Source organism: Brachyistius frenatus, unplaced genomic scaffold (assembly GCF_029030835.1).
Source record: "Brachyistius frenatus isolate BFR_SWC_R1_liver_20210118 unplaced genomic scaffold, ASM2903083v1 Contig_211, whole genome shotgun sequence".
Taxonomy (NCBI): domain Eukaryota; kingdom Metazoa; phylum Chordata; class Actinopteri; family Embiotocidae; genus Brachyistius; species Brachyistius frenatus.
Genome location: NW_027210810.1, coordinates 369160 through 385489, shown reverse-complemented (window position 1 = coordinate 385489; position 16330 = coordinate 369160). Strand labels below are relative to the sequence as shown.

At 47.6% G+C, this 16330-nt stretch overlaps 3 protein-coding genes across 6 annotated transcripts; 2 read left to right on the top strand and 1 right to left on the bottom strand.

The window, feature by feature from the left end:
- The first annotated feature begins 355 nt into the window (after positions 1–355).
- Positions 356–3644, top strand: cunh7orf25 (chromosome unknown C7orf25 homolog). Its single transcript, XM_069719302.1, has 2 exons — positions 356–480; positions 2122–3644. The coding sequence occupies exon 2, from the start codon at positions 2138–2140 to the stop codon at positions 3434–3436; it is 1299 nt and encodes a 432-aa protein (XP_069575403.1). The 5' UTR covers positions 356–480; positions 2122–2137; the 3' UTR covers positions 3437–3644.
- Positions 3645–3960: 316 nt separating this feature from the next.
- Positions 3961–11884, top strand: LOC138633181 (E3 ubiquitin-protein ligase RNF31). Of its 2 annotated transcripts, XM_069719280.1 has the most exons (18): positions 3961–4093; positions 4415–4505; positions 5175–5240; positions 5354–5520; positions 6642–6873; positions 7073–7210; positions 7324–7571; positions 7885–8067; positions 8161–8343; positions 8418–8516; positions 8837–8926; positions 9084–9186; positions 9274–9392; positions 9502–9615; positions 9702–9768; positions 9845–9938; positions 10638–10806; positions 11124–11884. In XM_069719280.1, exons 1-18 carry the CDS (start codon positions 4049–4051, stop codon positions 11250–11252), a joined length of 2337 nt encoding a protein of 778 aa, XP_069575381.1. In that variant the 5' UTR covers positions 3961–4048; the 3' UTR covers positions 11253–11884. The 2 variants fall into 2 exon arrangements, with proteins under 2 accessions (XP_069575381.1, XP_069575382.1); XM_069719281.1 differs by lacking the exons at positions 3961–4093; positions 5354–5520 and having other exon boundaries at positions 4419–4505.
- LOC138633210 (inositol monophosphatase 1-like) lies at positions 11878–16134 on the bottom strand. Of its 3 annotated transcripts, none has more exons than XM_069719324.1 (8): positions 16055–16134; positions 15046–15124; positions 14209–14342; positions 13632–13736; positions 12995–13149; positions 12719–12827; positions 12485–12636; positions 11878–12413 (listed from the first exon to the last, which is right to left on the bottom strand). In XM_069719324.1, exons 2-8 carry the CDS (start codon positions 15106–15108, stop codon positions 12286–12288), a joined length of 846 nt encoding a protein of 281 aa, XP_069575425.1. In that variant the 5' UTR covers positions 15109–15124; positions 16055–16134; the 3' UTR covers positions 11878–12285. The 3 variants fall into 3 exon arrangements, with proteins under 3 accessions (XP_069575425.1, XP_069575428.1, XP_069575426.1); XM_069719327.1 differs by having other exon boundaries at positions 16069–16116; XM_069719325.1 differs by lacking the exon at positions 16055–16134 and adding an exon at positions 15257–16001.
- Positions 16135–16330: the final 196 nt, after the last annotated feature.

Sequence of the window (16330 nt, the reverse complement as noted above, 5' to 3'; positions counted from 1 at the left end):
AAATGTTTTTATTTTGTTGTTTCAGCCTGAAAATAAAATGGACTTTTTACACAATTTTTTACTATTGATTAATTCAAAATGTATAATATTTACAGATGCATTCACTACTTTTTATTTTACAGCTATTATATTAATAATAATAACATTACAAATTTATTTTTGTTTATCTGTAATTATTTCTCACTGTTCTGTAGGTGTTTGGAGGGTGTCTTAAAAACACCTTCACTGACGTGTTTCTGATTTCAGCTCTTCTCTTCCTTTAAAAACACAAACATGTAAATGATCAGTGACGTCAACGGGACCGGAAGTGTACATGTCGATAACCGGAAGACACGCCCATATGTGGAGGGGAAAAAAAAAAAAAATCCTCCCAGAAGCCTTCCTGTTTTCCTGCCAGCTGAGCAGAGTCTCAGAAGAAGCTGTCAGTTAGCACTAGCCGCGCAGTCCGCATATATCTACGGTTCACACGTCACTGCTGCCGTAAGTAACGTTGAAGTTTGTGTTTTAACGTCTTAAAGATAACTGACAATAAGACGAGGAACGACTTCTGACCAGCTGGAGTGAGCTAACGGGCTGACGTAATGTTAGCGTCGCAGCTAACGAGGCTAACGTTCAGGTTTAATAGGAACCAGGAAGATTTGTGTTGGTGACGTATTGACTGATGAGTTTACGTCATTTAAAGAGGTTCACTCACACCAGACTCCCTTAAAAAAAACAACTCAACATTTTCGTGACTAAAGATAACTAGGAAGAGGTGGGCAGCTCGCACAGGTCCAGGACCGGCCAGAGTCCAAACTGTTGTTGTGTGTTACTCACGGTTTGATATCCAGCTGGTAGATGAATGAATGAATGAATGAATGAATGAATGAACGGAGAAAGGCATCGTGCGTGAGGGCGTGCGCACGCTGAACTACGCTATACAAGTAAATAGGATGTCCCGCAGCAACTCAAAGTAAAGAAGAAAGAAACATAAACTTTCATTTTACCAACAACAACAAAAAAATCAACATAGAAAATCTGTTTCTGTTCTTGGCGTCTCCTCTCCCCCACCCTCTCCCCCCCCACCTCCTCCACAGCTGATACTTACCCTGGTGACGCCATCAACGGGTGCCAATATATCAATAATCTAATTCTATGGTTGGCCACGTGGGGAGCACACCAACCACACAAGTCCTTAATAATTTACATTTACTCCTAGTGAGGAACTTTCAATTTCATATCGGTACGGGATCAGCTCCTGATCGTGAATCAAATCAGTAGACCCTTTCATACAGGAGACATTTTTCCGTGTCACTGTCGGTAACGCACAGGTGTTGGCTCAGTGCCGTTAAACGCCCCAGTAAATCTTAAAAGGTGGACCTCCCCAAACTGGAATGCAGCTGCCGTTAATACTCCCGTGATTTACCTTCTGTGACAAGTTAAGATGTCTGCTGTGAAAAGGTCAGATAAACAACATCTGAAGACAGATCTTCTGTTTTATTTCGGAAACTCGATGTTGGACAGAAGTAATCCAAACTGTAGTCTTCGGTTTCTGTATAAACCTCTATATTGAAGTTTAGGTCAAAGATGGCAAACATTTGATGAAGTTCTGGACTGAGAAAACATCTGGAAATTGAAGAGATACTTTCAACCATCCACAGATCCACCATGCCTGTTTCAGGCCTAAGAAACGTATCTCATAGGCTGTTCACACCATTAACAAACATCCTGGATGATCTCTCATGTAAATGCCAGCTGTGAACAGTCCGAGTGAAACTTTCTCCGTTGCGGTCACCCAGATAGATTTTAAAAGATGTATTTCGCCTTTAGAAAATGGTTTACTTGTGAATTGGATTGTGACGTACAACAGACGCCTCCACTGCTCCTGAACGACCTGTTTTTAATAACTATCACGGCATGCAGGTGTTGTGCTGAAGTCCTCCACAAACTCGCTTAAAACCTCCATCAAACTTTCAGTGGCGCTAAACACAATCCTGAACTGCCCCTTCACCTTTTCCCAGGTGCTAACAGCGTCTATGTTAGGTTAGGTTAGGTTAGGTAGTTGCTTTATTAATCCCCTGAGGAGAATTTTTTTTTTTTTTTTTTTAGGTTAGGTAAATGTCTCTCTATGTCTGTCCTCAGGTGTGATGCAGGAGACATGTCTCTGCAGGCGACGCTGCAGCGGAGGATCAACTCCGCCCAGGTGCTGCTGCAGCGGGCAGAGCAGCTCTGTCAGGGCGTGGAGGGTCACCAGAAGCTCTGCGGTAAACTCCGAGCCGAGCTGCGCTTCCTGCGGCGGGTGGAGGCCGGAGAGCTGCATGTGAAAGAGTCTCACCTGCACAGCACCAACCTGACCCACCTGACGGCCATCGTGGACTCGGCCCAGAGTCTGGAGGACGTGGTGGCCCTGCTGCACGTCTTCACCTACCAGGACGCATCCGGCGCCCGGCAGACGCTGGTGGTGGACGTGGTGGCGAACGGGGGCCACACTTGGGTGAAGGCGGTGGGTCGGAAAGCGGAGGCTCTGCACAACATCTGGCAGGGGCAGGGCCAATACGGAGACAAGAGCATCATCCGGCAGGCTGAGGACTTCCTGCAGGCCAGCCGCCAGCAGCCCATCCACTACCGACACCCCCACATCGTCTTCGCCTTCTATAACGGCGTGTCTTCCCCTATGGCCGACCGCCTCAAGGACATGGGCGTCTCCGTCCGCGGGGACATCGTGGCCGTCAACGCTGTGGTGGCAGAAGAGGAGGATGAGGAGGATGAGGAGGAGGAGGAGGAGGTGCAGGAGGAGGAGCCGGCTGAAGACGATGATAATGAGGATGAGGAGTCAGAGGGGACCAGGGTGGACCGCGGCACCGTTGTGGCCAGCCTGGAGTTCCCGCTGCAGGTGCAGGTGGAGGAGTGTCGACGGGTCAACATGGACATCACCACGCTCATCACGTACGTGTCGTCGCTGAGCCACGGCCGCTGCCACTTCACCTTCAGGGAGCCGGTGCTGACGGAGCAGGCCGCGCAGGAGCGCCGCCTGCAGGTGCTGCCGCAGCTCGACACCTTCATGGCGGGGAAGGAGCTGTTCGCCTGCCGCGCCGCCGTTCACGACTTCCAGCTGATCTTGGACACGCTGGGGGGGCCGGGTGAGAAGGAGCGCGCTCAGAAGCTGCTCGCTCGACTCCACCTGGTGGACGACGAGCCGTCGGAGCGCACGATGCAGCTCACGCTTAGCGCCAAGGTCAACCGCCGCTCGCTCATGATCTTTGGCACCGGAGACTCACTGAGAGCCGTTACCATGACGGCAAACAGCCGCTTCATTAGGGCGGCAGGCAACCAGGGTGTCCGGTACAGCGTGTTCATCCACCAACCGAGAGCGCTGACAGAAGGCAAGGAGTGGAGGGCCACGCCCACTGGGACAGAGACCTCCTGTGCAGGGGCTGATGGGAGTTTGAGTGTTTAGGTGCCGTCACTTTAGGTTGTTAATGTTCCCTGATCAGCTGAGTGCTGTTGTTTTTGTTGATGATCTAAAAATCAAAGATCAATAAAGCTTCTCAGGCACTTCCTGTGGTCCTGTTATTTGTCACAGGTGGTCACATCGTGTCGGGTCAGCTGACCCGCTGTACTGCTGTGACTATCCCAATAAAGATTACTGATTGGATGAATTCAAATGCAGCAGTTTGACTCCTCCTTCCACAACATTAAACAGTATATGCATAAAACCACACTGAATAAACATGGCGTGTTTACATACTACTCACGTTTTATTCAGATCACTTGGTGCCTTAAGATGCAGTGATTTGTCGCCATATAAATGACATCATTGCAGTGAATAATCCCACAAACACCTGTAATTATTTTTCCATGAAACAACAACGAGGTATCTGAAATGAAAATAATAATTTTCCTAGAAAGTTCCTGGTCTTCGTTTCTTAAAGTTCCGCTTTTAATGTGGTAGTGTCGGAGCGGAAGTGGGTGTGTCGCGTTTAAATGAATGCCTCCAAACGAAGCCTGTTAGCTTGTCCTGGGAGCAGGTGAAATGTTTTGCGGTTTAAGAGTTTAGTTTTGGGATAAAATGCCGCGGGTTGAAGCTGAGGCGGAGCTGCCTATCCTGAAAGAGGTGAGAACAGGGACATAAAACTTTCGTCATTGCTTTAAAAAAAAAAAAAAACAAGACTTAAAAACTGATTACAAAACAAGTTGTCGTCTCACTTGACCTGCTGCTAACCGACTAGCCAGCGATGCTAACACGGAAGTTTCACTAAGATCAGTTCAGAGGTGTTAGATCTGTTGAGTGATCCGACTAATGCACTCTCTTATTCCCCCCCCCCTCCTCCTCATCTGTCTCCGTCTCGCTTTCCCTGCGTCATCTCCTCCTCCTGCTCCTCTACATCTCCTCATCTCCCCCTCTGTCCTCCTCCTCCTCCTCCTCCTGCACAAGTGTCAGTACAGTCATCCAGTAGAAACTCTGTCGGATCTACAAATGGTTCGATCTCTTTTCCCCGACCTTCGTCTCTATGTGGATTTTTACTGTGAGTAAAAATAAATAAATAAATAAAGAATCAGCTGTTTCTGCACTGTGGTTTTTATTTCAGATGCTCATCCTGACTTCCTGTGACTTCCTGTTGGTCTGGACAGTGACACGAGTGGAGTAAACATGAACATACTTTCAGACTTGTGTTTCTGTTTTTCATTTTATGCCTGTATTAAATAGGACAGTGTAGATATGACAGGAAAACAAATAAGGGGCGAGAGAGAGAGAGAGAGAGATGCAGCTGACACATGATCAAAATGTATATGTTAATGTGTTCATGCAATTATGTTTCAGGAACACATATATATATATATATAATATAATGCTGTAAAGTTCTGGCTAGTGTTGTGATTTGGTGCTATATAAATAAAGTTTAAGTAATTTTTGATTGTCTTTTGCACTGAAACTTTATATATATATATATATAAAAAAGGAAATCTGAAATTCTTAACATGCATTTAATTGAGTTTTTCAACTGCGGAGTGAAGCTGCCACTCAGGTGCCTCCAGGAGGATCCTGGCCTCTCATCAGTAAAGTCAACTAACAGTACCTGAGTTGTTTCCTGTCTGTTTCACAATAAAAGCATCTGCGCACTCAGTTGGATTCGTGTGAAGCCGAGATGTTTTGTATCGTTGGGGATCACTGATGCTGTTGCGTCTCTTGACAGGTTTTCCAAACAAAGAGAAGAAGAAACTGGTTTATCTGTCCGGGACGGTTCCTGTTCACTATGAAGGTCAGACTGTTCACCGTCAGACGCTTTATTTCTGTTTACTGTTTGATGTCGGTGTGAAATGATGAGCTGTGGATCAGTCTGGTCTGGTTCTGTTGACTTGTATGTCCGTACAGGAAGTCAGTATAATATCCCAGTGTGCGTCTGGCTTCACGAGACCCACCCGGTGTCGCGGCCTCGCTGTTACGTATGTCCGTCTGTCTCCATGATGATCAACCCGTCTTGTCCCTGTGTGGACGCCTCTGGAAACATCTGTCTGGACGCTCTCAACCACTGGAGTCATGTAAGACAGAGGACATCTGTCTGTCTGGGTTAGTTAGGGTGGGATGTTAGTGTGGTTAGTTAAGGTGGGAGGTTAGTGTGGTTAGTTAAGGTGGGAGGTTAGTGTGGTAAGATAGGGTGGGAGGTTAGTGTGGTTAGTAAAGGTAGGAGTTTAGTGTGGTTAGTTAAGGTGGGAGGTTGGTGTGGTTAGTTAAGGTCGAAGGTTAGTGTGGTTAGTTTAGGTGGGAGGTTAGTGTGGTTAGTTTAGGTGGGAGCGCCCCCTAAAGAGATGCCCCGGTGGTTCCATTTACCTACATGCGCGAAATTCGGTGCCCGTGTATCACACCTAGACGTACGAAAAAAGTTGCATTACGTCAACTCAACAGGAAATCCGCCATTTTCAATCTAGTCGTCATTTTTGGCGATTCGCACATTGTACTTTAACGAACTCCTTCTCGGGATTTTGTCATACTGACTTGACATTTTTTCTGTGCACTCTGTTTGGGATTAAAAGTTGTTAAAAGAATTTGTTTTCATTGATGGGTGTGCCCGTGGCGTGGCAGCCATTTTGAGTGTCTCACCATGAAACTACAAATTTCTGTAAATCTGTGTTATGCGATTGGGCGTGGCCAAATGGCTCGCTAGCACCCCCTAAACTGCAGCCCCGGTACCAAGTTTCACCTACATGCGCCAAAAATGTTGGATATGTTCATAACACCAAGATGTAAAAAAAGTCTCCTGGCAGCATGACCTCAATTAAACAGGAAGTCCGCGATTTTGAATTTAGTCTCCTTTTTTGGCTATTCGCACGTGTTGTATTTTAACGAAGTCCTCCTACATATTTTGATGCACCGACCTGAAATTTTGTCTGTCCTATCTTAACACCTGGGAGATGAATAGTTGTTAAAAGAATTTGTTTTCGACGATCGGTGTGCCCGTGGCGTGGCGGCCATTTTGAGCATCTCGCCATGAAACTACAAGTGAAACTGCAAGGGGGGATATGCGGTCCCTCGCAAGCTGCACGTCGGGGAGCCGGCAGCCACGAACCACCGGATCCCCGACGCGCACCGTGCGAGGGCCCGCATATCACTGCTTGCAGTTTTAATTAAAACTGTTTTCATTGTTTATGTCACTTCCTGTCAGGACGTGTCCAACCTATCACTTCTAGTGTCAGAGATGAAGCGGGCCTTCCACAAGGACACACCCCTTTATGCCAAGTGTACCGCACAAGGTCCACCCCCTGCTGGCATACAGGTGTCACAGTCAGCTGGAAGGTCAGCTCCTCCCTCCTCCATCACCTCCTCCTCTATTACCTCCTCCTTCCCACAGAGCCACAGCTTCTCTCCCACCTCTTCTCACCTGTCTCAAGACAAAGGTAAACTTCCTGTTTGTGATCAAATTTTCAAAAGGAGCAGATCAATAAACTGCATCTGATTGTGACGTGTTACTGTCATGTGACGCAGTGCCGGAGAAAGTCGGACATTTCTAACTTTCATCACGTTAAGTTGGTTTAAGTTAGCGCAGTGTTGCACAATGCTGAATGAGCTCAATAAGCCCCACCCCCTTTGTTTCAGCCAGCCAATGGGAGCAAAGTAGGAAGGAGAGAACACGGAGGTCGTACACTGAGGAGCTTCTGGGAATCGACTTCAGCGCTCCTCCTTCCTCCTCCTCCAACCACAACAACCCGTTCCTAAGCTCTGCCTCCTCCTCAGGTGAGACGAGACGGGTAACACGGAATAGCTAGGACAATTGAACTGCAGACTCCTGATACTGACATTAGAATGTCCTGGTTCTGATTCAAGTCTTTGTCGTGGTCCTGCACCAGGTCCTGGGCCGGGGTCTGTCTCTGCGGGTGTCCCCCCTGTAGCCCCCCTCTGTGGGATGATGGGAGCTCTAAAGCTGGATGGAGAGTTCAGTAGAGTCCAGCAGTGCAAGTCACCTGTACGGGTCGTCCAGTCAGAAGCAGCCAGAGGTGGACACGCTTCAAGTTCTGGTTCGGCACCCGGACTAGATCACAACCTCCGTCCTCAGAGACTTCAGTCAGTACCAGCAGCTGGAGCAGACAACATCAAGGTGAGGAGGACTCCTTGTTCTCAGCTGTTAGCAGGTGTAAGGTGGGGGTCAGCCAGATTCAGACGGTCAGTAGGTCTCCGGTGGTTTCAAGTGGTCTCGCCATGTTTCAGCAAGACGCGAGTGGTCTCAGGTCATCCAAGGTGGTGTCAGGTGGTGTCAGCAGGTTTCTGCAGATCCTAGGTGGCATCAGAAAGTCTCAACAGGACTCAGGTGGTGTCAAGTGGTCTCATCATGTCTCCTGTGGTCCCAAACAGTGTCAGGAGGTCTCAGCAGGACCCAGCAGGTGGTCTTAGTCATCATGTTTGTCCCTCAGATGGCAGCTCGGCTCCCTCCGGACCAGGCGTCGGTCTTCCTGTCTCTGGTGACGATGGAAGGGCGGAGCTTCAGTCCTGCTGATGTCATGGAGGCAGTCCAGCTGAACAGAGATTTCCCATCAGCCCTCAGGTTCCTGACTCACAACTGCCCCATCTGTCAGGACCAGGTGTCCTTTAGCAAGGTGAGACGCATCACCTGAGTCAGCCAATCAGAGACCACACAGCCGCCCTCATGTTTCCCGTTTCTTCTTCTTCTCCTCCTACATTCCGTGCAGATCATCACGATGACTCACTGCTCCTGCTTCCTGTGTCAGACGTGTTTCATATCGTTCTTCTCGGTGGCCATTAAGGAGCGGAGCGTCGATCAGCTGGTCTGTCCTCAGTGCAGCCGCCCAGAGGTCAGAGGTCAGGGTGGGATGGAGGAGTCCATGGACTATTTCAACCTGCTGGACACACAGGTGGGAACCACTCTGATCCCAGTCCTGCCAGTCCACCTGCTGGTTCTAATCCTTTGTTTGTTTGTTTTCGTCAGATCCGTCACTTCCTGCCTCCTCAGATCCACGAACTCTTCCAGAGGAAACTCCGAGACCGAGCCCTGCAGGAGATGCCCAACTTCTGCTGGTGTGGTCATGTAAGACTCACTGAGACCAGGACCAGATCAGGTCCTCATGGACCCACACCGGAACCTTACAGACCCAGACATGAATATGTTTTACCAATTTAGTGAAATCAAAAGTAAAAAAAAAAATCATGAACTCAGATTTGTGCAGTTCTTGTGTTCGCCCGTAGAGGGCAACATTGCGAAACACTAGACAGGAACCCCCGACTGATGGACTGGACTGACCTGAGGTGTAGCTCGACTGATGGACAGGTGGAGGACTGACCTCACACTGATGGACAGGTAGGGACTATCCTCAGGTGTAGCTACTGACCGGTCTTTGTATCTTCCAGTGCTCGTTCGGGATGCTCCATGAGGTTGACCGGTTGAGGATGGATTGTCCCAGCTGCAAGAAGAGCACCTGCTCTCAGTGCAGATCACCTGTGAGACACACACACACACACACACACACACACACACACACACACACACACACACACACACACACACACACACACACACACACACACACACACAGATGCACACAGACCCCTACCTGACCTCAGACCAGTACCTGTCCTCCGCTTGCCCGGTCTCTAGTGGTCCCCTCAGCATCAAGGACTCTCCTGTGAGCAGTTCAGACGTTGGCAGCAGCAGAACCAGCCGGACCAGCACGGCACCCCCCTGCTCAACAACAGCATCGGTACGTGTGGTCTTGGGTGATCTGATGAGGTCCCATGTGGTGGTCTGATGAGGTCTCGCGGAGTCTCATGTGGTCCTGTGTCCTCAGAGTGTCCAAACTGCCAGTTGGTGTTCAGCCTGTCTAAAGGAGGATGTCTCCACTTCACCTGCAGTCAGTGTCAGCATCAGTTCTGCGGCGGCTGCAGTCAGCGCTTCGTTCTGGGATCAGTGAGTCCAAACTGTCTCCGTCCATCGATGACTCTCCTCAAGTTTCTTCTATCGTCTGCTGGATTTGACTGATGTCTACTCTGACTATTCTCTATTTTAACGTCCTCAGGCTTGTGACTTCTCAGCCGACTGTGGAACCAAAGGCCTCCACGCCCACCACCCCAGAGACTGCCTGTACCACCTGAGAGACTGGAGCGTGACCCGCCTACACCTGCTGCTACAGGTGAGGAACACCTGACGGAGCTCGGGTGTGCCCAGCTGCTGTGACGTTCAGTACTGATGAGGTAGACCGTGTCTCTTGTCTCTCAGTATTACAGAGTGTCTCCTTCCTGGTTGGAACAAGCCAATGGCAGCTCACCTGACGCCAGTCTGGCAGGTGAGTTCTCTCTCTGTTTTTACAGGTGGAATCTCTTCGGTCCCAGTTTGACTGATTCGGTGCCCTCATATTCCAGCAGTGTGTTTGGTTTTGGAGCTGAGAGATTATGGCAGCAGACGGGAGGAGCCCTGCGGACGACAGGCGCTACCTGAATACAGAGGATTCTGCCAGTAAGACCACTCTTCCTAGCACCAATCAGCAATCTCCTCCCAGTACCACCTACCAGTCTGTTACCAGTACCGCCAACCAGTCTGGTTCCTGTACCAACCAGCAATCTCTTCCCAGTACCGCCTACCAATCTGGCCCCAGTACCACCTATTAGTCTGGTTCCAATACTGCCCACCAGTTTAGTTCTAGTACTGCCTACCAGCCTGGTCCCAGTACCGCCTGCCAGTCTCTTCCCAGTGTTAAGGAAACTCTATTGTGACATGACATACTATGAGACTCCTCTGATTCCCTGAATGGGGCAAAGGTCCCATAAAGGACACCCGACCTCAGGAACTAACTGTCCATGATAAATGTAGATTGTGGTCACATTGGAGCCAAGGACACATTGTTATCCTTATCGAAACCAATGTGTTCCTTATAGTTGAGCCTTTGTAAGAGTACAGACAGAAAGGTGTAGCAACGGGGCACGGCCACACGTTGTGGCCTCTCCTCGATCGAGCTGCTGCCAATAAACATTACCGCGTTGACACTCAGAACGGTCTCCTCTGCCTTCTTCACCTCATCTCCACAATTTCCATCACACCCAGTACTGACAACGAGTCTGGTCCCAGTCTGGGTTCATTCTGGTACCCAGTTTGCAGTTTACCTTTCCAGGTGTGCTGCTGTCAGTCTCAGGCGTCTCCGTCCGTCTCGTCTGTTAGGCTGCACTATAAGGAGCGTTTGGTGGAGCTGATAAACCGTTGCCGTGCCGACCCAGTGGTCCTCTTCAATGTGCCAGAGATGATGGCGGAGCTTCAGCGTTGGCACGTCGCCGTGCCGACCAGGAAACCTGACGAGCCTGAGCTGCTGTACGCACACCGCCTCCGCATGGTCAGTGAGATCGTCATCAACACTGTCTTCCAGGTCGTAGTCTAACTACACTGTTTACCTGGAGTTGTTGTTGTGGTAAACAACAGGATCAACACACAAACACTATCTTTATCTGGACTTTAATTCAACCATTAAAAACATCTTACTTTGAAAACGGGGGATGTTAAATAAAGTTGAAGTCAATGTTTTAAATAGAGACATTTTTTTAATAATTGATCAATTTAAAGGGTTTAGGTTGTTTAGAAGTAGAAAAACAAATCTAAAATCCCTTCAGCCAATCACAGCGCAGGGTTGTGTGTCGCTCTCTCTCTCTGCAGACGCTGACCAATAGCGTTCCTCTCAGGAAGCAGCGACACTCCCCACTCAAACTCAACCGTGACCTCTGCCCTCATACCTCCAATGTGGCAGCTGGAGCCCTGCCCCTTCACCTGCTGCTGACCGACTGACTCCACCCACTCCCAACGTGCCAGCCAACCAGATGGCAGCGCTCTGTCACCATAACAACCACTAACTTGTTTAAAGCTGGGACACCTGACCACGCCCCCGTCGGGTGCTATGACAACACAGGGGGTGTGGTCAGACACTTTCCAAGCTAAAATGTAACGAGTTCTCGGTGACGTCATGTCCTCAGCTGGTAGCCTCTGATTGGCTCACTGTTTGCCATGGAAACACAGCCAGAGAAACAAAACAAGACTTGGTGATGATCAATGAAAAGGGGTCCGAAGGCGGAGCGAACAACCAATCATGGTTCAGAACCGATGTTCACTTTAACGAGCCGATTCGTTAACAAGCACTTTTAGATACCATGCGATGCTAATGAGCCTCTTCTCAGTATTTCCCGGACGCATTTATGTTTCAGCCAGTGTGAGCAACAGTTAGCATGTGTTAGCATTTGTTAATACAGGTCACCAGATGCAGTTTTAACTGTTAGCATGTGTTAATACAGGTTACAGAAGACCGTTTTCTTTTTTTAAGTGTCCTGTGTTGAATGTGACAGGCGCTGAAAACTTAACTTTCTATTTTAGGTCTGTGCACTTTAACCGTTTGAAGTTTAACAAATAAATTGTATCTTAATGTACTTCAGATTCCTCGTTTTTGTTTCCGTGACGATCTTGCTGCCGTTTCAAAATAAGTGAAACTGGGGGAAAGCTCCAAATATTTTAACATGACGACTTTTCCTTCTTCCAGTGACGCGGCAAATTCTGCTCTCGGCTAACCCTTTATGTAACACCCGTCGTCCTATTTAAACACCCGACGTCCCGATGTAACGCTCGTCGTCCTCTTTGAAGACCCGACGTCCAGATTTAATACCCGTCGTCGTATCGCTGTGACCTTGAAGTCCCGTCCGTCATTGACAAACCGAGACATGCATTCGTGTTTTTACGACGTTAAAACTTTTACTTATCACAAACTTTATAAACTAGCTTCACTTCTTGATACGTAAAATCTGTTGTTTGTCCCGCGAGACCGTTCCGTTCCTCACTGCTTCGCCGGCGGAGCGTCGTCTCTGGACGGACTGAAGGAGGCGATCTCCTTGACGATCCTCCGAGCGATGGTCCGGCTGTTGGCGGCGACGATTCTCCGGGACATCAGGTCCACGTCTCCCCCTGGACACAAGACGCAGAATTCAGTGAAGACCGCCCGAGCGGGTGAGCGGCTGACTCAAGAGCGTCCTTACCCTCCACGTCCACCAGGACGCCTCCGGCCTCGGAGACGATCAGCGACCCGGCAGCCACGTCCCAAACGTGGATCCCGATCTCGTAGTACGCTTCGACCGAGCCGGACGCCACCAGACACATGTTGATCGCTGCCGTTCCTGCGCCGCGCACCCTGGAGACACGTTCGCTCCGTCACGGACACATTTTTACATCGCGGGAGTATTCGTGTCGGCGCAGCAGCTCGTAGCCGTTACCCGTGTACTGGGATGCACAGGATGCTTCTCAGGCTGCGGAAGATGTTGTCGACAGTTTCGGGGTCTCTGCTGGATCCGAACTCTGTCGCGATGATCGACTGTTTGATGTCTACCAACAACAGGTCAGTTTTTTTTTTTTTTTTTTTTTTTTTTTTTTTTAAACAAAACAACTTCACGGTTTCACTTCTCGCTTTTTTCGGTTTTTGAATTCAGCTGGATTTGCCGACGCCCGTCTTAACGTGTTATTGACGAGTGAATATATTATTAATTACTGACCTTGCTGGGCAGAAACCTGCAGCGGCTCTCCGTTACAGAAGGCTCCCTTTCCCTTCCTCGCAGTGTACATCTTGTCTTCAAGACAGCTGTAAACCACACCGAACTCCATCTGTTTTTTGACAGAGAAGCCGATGGAAACGGCGATGAAAGGAAACCTGTTGGAGATCAATTCATTCGAGGTATTAATGGAGGTCATTAAAGGTCCCGGTGTGTTTTCAATCGTGGAACAGCGTGTTTCTGATCAACAGACATCAGGAGATTCTAATTAGCGATTTGAGTGAACTGACCGCCTTTTAAACTGACTCAATTTTTACAGGAGACATGAAAACACTTGAAGGGACGAAGTGATGTCTCGACCGTTTCGGCGAAACTGAGGTGGTGATGTCATACACTGATGAATCAGCTATTGATGTCAAGAGTGTCTGGAAGGGGATTTTGGACATGGTGGACCCCTCTGGATGTTGACTTGACCTGATGATACGAGTTAGATGTAATTCTGTCAGGCTGGTGGTGTGCGAGTGTGTTATTATTTGTTGTTGTTGTTGTTTTCCTTCTGTTTTGTATTGTTAAGGTTTTCAAGTTTTGTCTTGATAAGTTGTAAAATAAAAGTCTGCTTCAGTGAATGTTTAAAACTCACGCGTGAACAAAGTTGGTCGTTCCATCGATGGGGTCGATGATCCAGGTGGGAGAATCAGTCAGGACGCAGGACTCACCAGCAGCCACCGACTCCTCCCCGATGAACCTGACGCACACGTACAGTACAAACACAATCAAACCTCTCTGACTTTCCCCGACGATATTTATTAGAGAGATATAGATTGTATTTCATGGTGTTTTTGCATACTGATATCATCCTACAGCTGATAAGACAACAACTGGTGCACTGACCACTTCCTACTTTAGGCAGGAAGTACTCACATCCTGTATAAACAGTTCAGGTTTTACAGGCAGAAACAGGTTTATTAGACCTGAACGCTGTCAGCTGCAGACGAGCTTCTAACGTTCGATGTTTCGTTCAGTTTGTAGAAAACAAAACAAACTGAATAACAAAAAGAGCTCAAATTTGTCTCCGTCAGTCTGTTTGATTGGTTGAATCCTGGAAGATGTTTCTCATAATAAAACTACATTAACTCAGACAAACTCTTCTTCAGAGACAGTATTGATCTGTGGAGCTGATCAGTAACACCAACCCTGGAGGAGGCGGAGCTTCCTACTTGTGTGTGGGGAATTTCTCCTTCACTGATTGGATGATGAGCTGCTCCACCTTCTGGTCGGTTTGTGTCACCAAATCCACGGATGAACTCTTCGTCATCACCTTCCTCTCATCAACGAGAGCCTCGCGCACCACCTGATCAATACAAGATCATTTCAGACAAATACACTCTGATCTAACAGTCAGTATTGATATATTGATGATCAGTGTATTAATCAGTCCCTCCGGGAAATTAACGCAGATTGAAGCAATCTCAGCAATATTTACCCTGATGTGGCGCATGATTACTATCATGCAATAACTCCTTATTAAGTAGTAGTAAAAAAAATAAAATAAATCACTTTAAACTAAATTAGCAAATTACATCACAATTTTTGAAAAGCAATAATCACAAAAAAAATGCTACAAAAAAAAAAATCGTGGCGCGGTTGATTAATCTGCAGCACTTCATTTAGAAACACAGATGAAACTGTCCAAACACTGAGACGCTTTTAATTTGAAATCTGCCTTCACTGTTTTCCCGTTTCAGCTCGCTGAGACTCAGAGAAGAAGCAGTTTAACTGTCTGTGCTCTGGTCTGACAGATGGACTGTTGTTAGTATATTAAGCAGGTTCATGAGGTCATCACGGTTTCCCCATTTTCAACAACTGCAGTAATCCAGCAAAGTAATAAAAAATTTTTTTAAAAAAACAGTCCATCATTACTTTAAGACGTGAAGGTCAGTCTGTCCAGAACCTTTCAAGAAATGTTCTCCATAAACCATCAAACTCCAATGAAACAGTTCTTACATTTTTCACTGTTACAAAACTGAAGACCACCAGGAAACCGCCGAACTCACCTCTCCAGCTTTTCGTGCGATGGCAACAGCATGATCCATGGCGCTCTGCCAGAGGTCGGCCATGTTGGAGGAGCAGCTCCTGTCAGACAGAAGAGACGCACAGACTGAAACGGGGAGAAGTTTAAAAACCTCAGAAACCTGAGAAACCTCAACTGTCAGCTTCAGGTCCTCTGGCACCTCCCTGTGTCATCAGATGACGGTTTAATCTGACCTGCCTGACAAGTCCTAACGGATCAATCAGAACCAGATGAGTCAATCAGGACCTGAAGAGTTGAAGCTCTGAGGCTGCTGTGATAGATCAGCCTGAGGGACCCGAACAATCTTAAATAAAGGATCCATCAACTGAAAAACAGAGAATAAAATTTATTCAGAGATCAACAGAAGAAAAATGATCTACAACACTTTTCATTAATCTGAGTTCTTAAACAATACGTTGAAATCATTTGATTTAAGTGAATCCGTGATTTCACTTTATTGATTAATTTATCTGCTGCTTCGGTTCAATGATTTGATTTAAATCTGAATTAGCAGCAAACTTTCTCCGAAAACATTCAAACGCAGATAATCCATAAACCTAAATAATGATGAGCTTCATTCGGAAGCATCACAGTCAAATATTAAAATATTGAACAAGTATGAACTATTAAAGATGCTCTTGTAGTTGGCGGCAAACAGCCGCTGGGGGGCACTCGCAGCTCCTCGTCACTTTTAGTATCATTAATCAATATGGGATTGATTTAAAGATGAATAAAATGAACAGCACGTGATCGGTGTTTGAGAGGTTTGAACTGCGTGTGCTGTCCCGCTCTGCGTCTTTAGAAACGAAGCGGCCTTAAAACAGAAGATTTTTGAACGGAGTCTGGCGGGACGGATGTTTGAAGACAGCCGGTTACCGCGGCTCAAAAAAAAAAAAAAAATTCAACTCCAGGATATGAGAGGGAAATTTACCTAATCTTTAACTAGAGCCAATAAGTAAACAACAAAACAAAACAACAATAAACAAAGTCACCTGTAGAGTACCACCCGCGGTCCGTCCGGCTCTAATCCGCTGCGGGTCAGCGGCTCCGCTCACTTCCGCGTTTCTTCTTCTTCTTCGTCTTCATCGCGCAACAGAGCGCTTCTGCCTGCTGCTGTCTGCTGCGTGAAACTACACTGACAAAAACCCGACTAATTATCTTAAAAGGTGACAGAAGAAATGTATTGACTGTCCGGATAGTTGCCAATTAATTGAATGAACTGAGTCCAGCTCTGCAGCCACTGATGTTCTCTGTATCCTATTGATCCA